An 8,855-nucleotide genomic window follows, 5' to 3' on the forward strand; every position below is an offset into this window, starting at 1 on the left:
ACTTCCTAACTTCAGCTAATACGTTTCTATTACCTTTTGGAAAAGCCCAGTCAAACCTTATCAGGCACAATTTTTCAGAAACCTGAAAGACTTTCTCAGAGCTCTTTAAAAACAGAAAAAGAAAGAAAAAAAGTCTTTCCTGGAAGATTGGACTTTGAATTGACTGCCATGCTTGCAAATCCCTCGAATGCTAATGGTGGGGCGTTGTTGTTTTCATGCGACAGGTCTTCAGACAATTTTACCCCTTCACTACAATTCTATTCATTCTTATTCTTCAGCACTGCTGTACCAAAATGCATTGGCTTCAGCGGGCATCGAGGTGTTCGGTGAGCACATCTTTGGAAACTTGGGTGAAATAAGCAAACTAACACCTCTCTTTAATCAGCTGGAGTGCTTTTCTGCTTGTGCTGATAATAAACTGAACAACTATCCTGTGAACGCTAGAGTGTACAGCTTACTGGATACCCAGTACAGTGAAGAATTCGTTGCAGCTCAATTTCAACTTTTGTGATGAAGTTCCTATTATGTGCTAGGTGCTACGTATGTGCTAGAAGGTAACTGGGAAGATTATAGTGAGCTGTTGCCAAAGTAACCTATAAACTGTCGTTTGGCCACTTGCATTCCTCCAGTTCCTTCTGTCCTCCAGTTTGCATCAGTGTAATATGGATGGATGGATGATATGCTATGGATAGTGCACAGGGTTATGTTACCATCTATTGCTTGAATAGACCATCTGTATATTTAAAGATTGGGTCTTCATGAACAATATTCTCTTATTTCCAAGGTAAAGGGGACTTCTAGTGGCCTAGCATGTTATTCTTATCTAAGGATGAATGCAAACTTGATTGTTATAGTTAGTGAGCAAAAGTTACATAAAACTCCCAAGAACACTACAAAAACAAGAAACAAAACACACTTTACAGAAATCAGCAGAGAGGAAAAGCACAGGTAATCCTTTTCTTAATACTGCCATACACTAGTAAAACCAAAGAGCATTGAAATAACCCAGTGTACCATTCAGGATATTCAAAATCCAGTTCTCCTCAAATCAGCACTCTTTTTCTCCCAACCACGTTAATATGCTCTTTCCATTCCCCCTTCCTTTCTCCTTGCCTTTAATGCAACTTTGCTCTCTGAGTGTTTTCTGCATTACTCAAAGCTTTCCTTTTTGTGAAATCCTGAGTGCTTCACTTTCATTTTCCAATTGACTCGGTTTCAGTCTGATGCACGCACAAGATCATAACTGCACGCCTGGCCGCCAGGAACAGAAGGTCCTTCCTGTTAGACTCCAGACAAGGAATTGTTGCGTCTTGAGCCCATAACAGCAATGTACTCTGTTTGTTATTAGGATGCATCCACCACCTTGACTTCCCCTCTGACTGGGGAGTCAATCTGGAGCACACACTGGTAATTCAGTTCTTTGGCTCTCCAGTCAAAACCTGGAGAGAGACAGGTGATCATAGCTTCCACAGTACTGTATGGGAGTGATTGAAATCACCTCTGTATATGCAATGGCCACAAGGACTTCAGTGCTTAAATAAGGAGTAGACTGCACGTAAGAAGCAAAGATGGGACACTGTTCCTGTGTGTGCCTCCAGGAGGGCTGTTGGTGGGCGAATACCACATTTCCACAAGTGCAAATTCTGTAATACTCTAGTACAGTGATTTTAAACCAGTGTGTCGTTCCAGGGGGTACCACACACGTTGGGTGTTAAAAACATTCTGACTTGTTGTGATCTTTCTGAGTTCATTGCGGCAGAAGAATTACTCTAGTATTTGTAGTCAAAAAATTAGTAAATGCTAGAGACTGGCATTTTCCAAGTCTTAAAAGGTTGACACCACTGCTCTAGTGGTTTGTCTATTGGGAGATCCCAGTGCCTGAACTTTTAATCCACACTCCTGCAGTTGCAACTACCACCTCTGTAGTACAAAGAAGACTCAAATATCCAATAATACTTAATGCATGCAATCTTATTCACATGATAGTTCCCCCAGAATGTAGACATTGCTTTTTCATCTAAGGTAGGGGGAGCATTAGGTTTCCTCCATGCATGTTCATTGAATTATTTTTAGCAGTAATAGTGCAATCTTCTAATGTCACTTCAGAAGAGATCTTCCAGTGAATGGGTAGCCAGTACTGATTATACTTCCCATGCAGCGTGAATGTATAAAGCTTTGTGCACAGATGAAGCACAGTGCATGCCCTCATTGGGCAAGTATGCAGCAATGTATACAAACCTGTTCTGGACATATACTTGCATCAAAGTCATAAAAATGTAGCAGGCTATAAACCTGTGACAAGTGGCTGTTAAATTCTGGAATTGGAGGACAGCTCTCCTGTATTTTAGCCCCGCTAGCCAAGCCATTCAAGCATGCACCCAGGGTTGCACACCCCCCTTACCTTGAGGGAGTTTGAACCTGCATCTCTGCCTGACCAGCTGAATACTCTGAATTCCCGTGCCACAAACTGGCCATTGCTTGGGTCTTTCTTCAGCATGCCTTTTGAAGGTGGCCTCCTGGTAGCCAAGAGGGAGAGAGATGAGGCCAGAAAGCAGACTAAAAAGGACATGTGGCTCAGTGAGGCAGCTGCTGCCCCAGAAAGGAGCAGGTCCTAGGTTTTTGTCTCTCCCAGTAGTGCTTGTTGTCTCTCTTATCCACAGACTAGTAAGTGTAAGGGGCACTGGCTTCAAAAGCAGCACTGGAGAAGTGTCTGGATGATGCCAAGCTGGTACTGAGGAGATTTAATACTGTGTTGGGAAATCCAAGAGATGCAGGCTCAGACGTCTTCTGGGCAAGGCAGGGGGCCTAAAACGTGGGTCTCTGGGCTAACTACTCAGCTAAGGGAGAATAAAATGTGGTGGGGTTCACTCTCTTCCCACATTTTTCCATGACTTACACTTCAGTACACATGCACATATCCAGCCAGTTGCATACAGTGTATGCATGCATGCTTACACAGCCACAGCATAACAGTAGGGGCAAAAAACAGGTAGGTAGCTAGCTAGAAAGCTGCCACTTACACACAGTAAGGGGAACAGAATTTCACCCTTACTTCTTAAATATAAATAGTAGGGTGCAATCCTACTATGCCACAGATTATGAACATGTGGAGGTAAACTTGACACCAGCAATGTATGCGACACAGAATATGTTACAGGCAACCCCTGCTTAATGCTGTTTTGCTATAATGCTCATTTTTAATTGATACCCGATTTCACATAGCGCTCAGCGAGTTTCATTATAACGCTTGTGGTCGTCATTTAAAACAATTGCAGTCACCACCTTGGGTCATCAAAAAGCTTTGGTTTTGCTTAACGCTCAGTTTTTCAGGAACCAATTAAAAGCACTAGGTGGGGATTGCCTGTATTAACACTGTACAGTGACCTGCACTCATTTTGCTAGTGTTCAGTTAAAAGCACATAAGAAGCCTGACTTAAGAGAATGGAGAAGTTAAGCACACGTGCATGTTTGCGAGATGAAGGTATAGATAGGTTAGTTATAATACCTTAACCAAACAAATTTCAACTCTGCTTCCAGTATGCACACTATGCCCTGTGGCAAATGGATCCAACTCTTCTCTTACACTAACATTTGAGAAAATACAATTCTCTTAAAGTTAAAAGTATCCCAGGTGTTACATGAGCAACAGAGAACCAGACTCCATCTACAGGTTGAGAGTGTACTTTAAAAAGTGGTTAGAAAAAGAAATATTGAAAATCTACCAAATGACTCGAGACAGAAGGAAATATTGAAAATCTACCAAATGACTCGAGAGGTAAAGTGTCCTGTTTCTGGTGTAGTTTCACTGAAAATGTTGTTTTATGTGTTCTTTTCTATGCCAGTGAGTCTCAGTATTTACGCCTCTTCCGTTTCTGCTACCTGTGCAAACGGACTAGAAAAAGGAGTGCTATTTTCTTTCTTACTTTCCACGCTCCGTTACCATCCATGTGTTATAACTTTCATTTTCTCTTCTCTTTGCACTGGGTTTTAAACAGGGAGAAAAATTATATCTTGGCTATTTGTCAAATATGGGGAAACAACCCCCATCCTTAATAATTTGCCAAGAGATGGAGCTGTGAAGTGCCGTGGTCTTTCTCTAATTTTTTCTTCTCCCTCTTACAGTGTGGCAAAGGTGCTGAAAACTTTGACAAGTTCTTTACCAGAGGACAACCAGTATTAACGCCGCCCGATCAGCTGGTCATTGCCAACATCGACCAAACAGATTTTGAAGGGTTCTCATACATCAACCCACAGTTCATACACCCCTTCTTACAAAGTGTATGAACCTTACCGATACGAACAAGCCTCACAGTGGGAAATGGTCCTTAATCCTAGAATTTTTAGGCCTTTGCCTTGTTGATTCCAGTTGGGCCTCAAAATTGTAGGGTTAGAAGCATAGGAGGAAGAAAAAGGCCAGTTATTAAGGATTTGACTTTGCAACAGAGATATTGTCTTAGAGATCATGTAATATACAGTGCCCATTCATTCAGCGTGAAGTCACTACTGGCTGTAGGTTACTCTTCTAAAGTTAAACTTTTTTGGTACGTTATAATACTTTCATAAACTTCCGTTGTCGTCTGCCCCTTGCCCACTAGCACTGGAATTTTTAACTAAACCACACTGGGGGGGATTTTTTTTTTTTTTTTTAAAAAGCACAGAGTGGACTAAAAATCCCCAAACACCGTAAAATGGAAAGCCTTCCGATCTTAATGCAGATGGCATGAGAAGCGAGCACCTAGCCCCGAGGGACCGCTCCTCCTCGAGGGCTTCCCGATGATTCCCGATAGAATGATAGCACAAGAGACTGAAAAGGAAGGGTAACCAGGAGGGCATCGTGGAAAACTTCAAACCAAAAAAAAAAACCAGTTGTTTTAAAAACACGAAATAAAGTCAGACTCTTGGGCTTTGTCAATTGATCATGTGAAGCAGAGACGAATGTAAGAACAGAATAGTGACCAGATGTTTTTCAAACATTGCAAATGACAGATGTTAGTTCAAGAGTGAAACTGCATATTTAATAATAATAATAATAATAATAATACTTCTATTACTTCAATCTCCATGAGATTATTCTGTGATCCAGGGTGCCATTCTTAGTTGTACTAATTTAATTTACAGCATTCATGATTTTGTTGTTAGCCAGTCCCATTAAAAATCTTTTTGCTGTTTAAAAAAAACCCCAAAAACCTGTCATTTAGCTAAGTGTGCAACAGAACTGTAACTGCATATGCCCTACTTGGATATATTTAATAGGATGCAGGGTAGGGTGGTAAGTGAAAGCACTCTATGCAGTGACTTACTGAAAGTACGTAGCTCGGTCACTTCTTGCTTTTCCCAGGATCCTTAGGAAAATAAAAATGAGACTTTCTAAAAAATCATCCCTTTTAACATTTCTTTAAACTGCTGGCGCTGTGGAATAATGGAGCCAATAAGGAAAAAAAAACAGCCAAGTTGTTTTATCAGTTGAAGGGAATTTAACGTTTTGCAGATGCTTCATGCAATGAAATTTGCATGTTTAGTGACAAACCTTAATAATAAGGGTTAATAATAACCAAATCTATATTGACATAATTGCATCAAATATAAAGAGTATTATAAAAATTTTATAAAAACAAAATTGTGCTATATTTGTGAAGGTTCGTGGTCTGAATGACATGATTTAGATCTAGTTTAATGTTTTATTGCTCATTTTGGGGTTTTTTATTTTTGGATAGTTTCAATGGCATAGATTATGTTTTTTTAGGTTTTTTTTAATGTAGATCTACTTGTAAACAATAATGGCTACCTGCAGGTTTTATACAGGAGTCGATTTGGCTGTCATTTCATGTCTGCTTTTTACTTGCAAAAAAAGAGCAAAACACTTTATTTGCAATGATAGACACCATAATAAATACAGTCCTCTCCTCTCCTCTCCATCACCTGGTAAAAATAATTGATATTTCCTCTTAGCACTTACTAGAACATATTGATTCAAAGATCAGTAAATACTTTTGTGCATATTTTAGTTTTGTTACAGCATGTAAAATGATATTGTTGTTGTGTTTTCCTTTTCTTTTAAATCCGTTTGCCTTGGTAATGTTAACAACCTTGGGCACTGTTTGCCTCTGGACGTGCATGTCAATGCCAGAAGCATGTTGTCTCAATACCTGCATGCAGAGTGATGACCATTGTTCCAGCATGCAAACATACTCTCATGCAAAGTAGAACATTTGCCATAAGACTTACAATTGTATCCAAACCTATAATGGGGGGAGCAACTCACTTATCCGTTTTATTACAACAAAGCATTTAAACCGTGCCAAAAGAACCCAGACAAACAGGGTGGGGAAAAAAAACACACACTATACATAAAGGGTCCAATCTTGCAAATTCTTCCTCATAGAAACAGTCATTGCTTAGCAAGTGGTCGGGCACTCACTGGCAAGTGCAGTCCAGCTAGCAGCGGGTGAAATCAAGTAGGCTTAAAACTAATGCACCTCTTCCGCTCTCAAAAGCTGTATTTTAGCATGTAAGTGATGCCTAGTGTGGACATTCTCCATACAAATTCATTTGACCCACACCTAGTCCCAGTATGATCACTGAGATGGCTCACTGCACACCTGAGTGAATGCATTCACAACTGGACCTTAAATCAACGGTTACTGGAGAACTGAACCTTTTAAAAGCGTAGAGAAGCAAGGGAGGAACGTTATGGTCAGCACCAGAACCTGGGCTATTGCCCAACCACAGAAAATACTAAAACGAAGCTGAAGCCACATTAGAGACTGAAAAATTGTTCCGTGTCAAAATATTAAAAACTACCCCAGAGAAGGAGTTCTTTTGTTTGTCATTCATGCATCTTTTAAAAAGTGGGTATTCAATGTAAAGCGTGTTAACATTTACAGTATTTTGCAGTCCTCTATAATTTTTCTAGTTACTTACCAGCATTTAACCTGACACACAGGATAGGGATAGCAGGATATCATGCCATAGATGATAGTAGGCCTGGCATATAATTACTTGGACTAATTATATTTCAAATAGCTATGGACTCTTAATGTCACTTGTTAAAATGACAGGAGCCAGTGCTATCTGTGTGGGTGATATCTGGATAATAGGTAATGAAGAAACTGTGAAAAGGAAGAGACAGAGAGGAATATCAAAGCACAAGAGAGCTAGAGGTAAGAAAAGAGAACCAGGGAGGCCAAGTAGAACGGCGCCATGCTAAAAACGGCCAGGAGATCAAGTGGGTTAGGTATGCTAGAGAAGGTCTTTCTGCCCCAGTACCAGATGTCAGTGTTGAAGTGGAGGTCTGTCCTTTTGGTTGCACACTCGTGTTTACTAAACAGGGCAGTCCATGGCAGAGCAGGACAAAGAACGTGTCCAACATCCAAACAAAACTCCTATTCAGCACTTAGCTCATTTTCTATACTTTTTCTTAAGCACTTGCATTTACTCTGCAACTTTTAAAATTAGGAGCAGGAAGTCCTCTCTGACCTTGTTACCTCAAAGTTTCAGTGTTTGTGACATCTCGCGTGTTCTTCTGTAGGCAACTGTAATGCTAACAAGATACCGTGAGGTCACTTGTCCTGCAAGAACAAGACTATGGGCGCATCGACACGTTGCCCTAGGGCGAGGTAGCGCCGCGCTGCATCGCTGTATGGCGCACTATGGCAATGTTGCAGTCACATGGGTCTACACATGTGATCGTCAGCTAGGTTGCCGCAGAGGCTCACGCCCCTGGTATAGCATGTCGCTATGGCAACATAGCAATGAAATCTTACCATGTGTCATGTACACGGTTCAGTAACCGCCCGTACTGCACCATGCTTTAATACTTCCAAAGTGGAGGTCTGTCCTTTTGGTTGCACACTCGTGTTCACTAAACAGGGCAGTCCATGGCAGAGCAGGACAAAGAACGGGTCCAACATCCAAACAAAACTCCTATTCAGGGCTTAGCTCATTTTCTATACTTTTTCTTAAGCACTTGCATTTACTCTGCAACTTTTAAAATTAGGAGCAGGAAGTCCTCTCTGACCTTGTTACCTCAAAGTTTCAGTGTTTGTGACATCTCGCGTGTTCTTCTATAGGCAACTGTAATGCTAACAAGATACCGTGAGGTCACTTGTCCTGCAAGAACAAGACTATGGGCGCATCGACACGTTGCCCTAGGGCGAGGTAGCGCTGCGCTGCATCGCTGTGTGGCGCACTATGGCAATGTTGCAGTCACATGGGTCACATGTGATCGTCAGCTAGGTCGCCGCAGAGGCTCACGCCCCTGTTATAGCATGTCGCTATGGCAACATAGCAATGAAATCTTACCATGTGTCATGTACACGGTTCAGTAACCGCCCGTACTGCACCATGCTTTAATACTTCCAAAAGGAAGTATGAAAGCACACCACCATAGCAATGTCGCTGTACAGCAACGTGTAGATATGCCCAATATTAGGCAAAGCAGTGAAAAAGGGACTAAATGGATGCGAGCCTTAGCCATTGTCACATCCATCACATCACATTGCTTGGAGCACCCCTTTAGACACAGGTTTACAAGGTGCATCCAATGGTTTGCCCATTATGTGGAAATTTATAAATAGAAAAAAAACGGAAGTGTGCAGCAAGAGTGGTCCTCATGCTATTTCATTACAGCTATTTATTTCCATGTTAGCTGTTTCCAAGACCTGGCTATCAAGTATTCATTGACATTAAAAATGAGGACAATTAAGTTTGAACTACTCTCCCCTCACTTGAAGGCTACATCAGAAAGCTTATAGAAGAAGAACGGTAACAATGTTGCATTCAGAAGTTCTAATTAGCCAATCGGATAAAATCCCAAGTGCATTCTGCTCCCCTTGATTTTAAAAGGAGTTGCAAGC

General features: G+C 41.2%; 1 protein-coding gene across 2 annotated transcripts in view; it reads left to right on the forward strand.

The window, feature by feature from the left end:
* The window catches only part of PRKCA (protein kinase C alpha), a 302,661-nt gene extending 295,528 nt beyond the window's left edge, over positions 1–7,133 (forward strand). For both annotated transcript variants that reach the window (XM_025196266.1, XM_025196267.1), the window contains one exon: positions 4,123–7,133. In XM_025196266.1, the coding sequence (XP_025052051.1) occupies positions 4,123–4,284 (162 nt within the window). In that variant the 3' untranslated portion in view covers positions 4,285–7,133. The remainder of the gene's footprint in view (positions 1–4,122) is intronic.
* Positions 7,134–8,855: the final 1,722 nt, after the last annotated feature.

The sequence above is a fragment of the Alligator sinensis genome, unplaced genomic scaffold, assembly GCF_000455745.1.
Source record: "Alligator sinensis unplaced genomic scaffold, ASM45574v1 scaffold282_2, whole genome shotgun sequence".
Lineage (NCBI taxonomy): Eukaryota > Metazoa > Chordata > Crocodylia > Alligatoridae > Alligator > Alligator sinensis.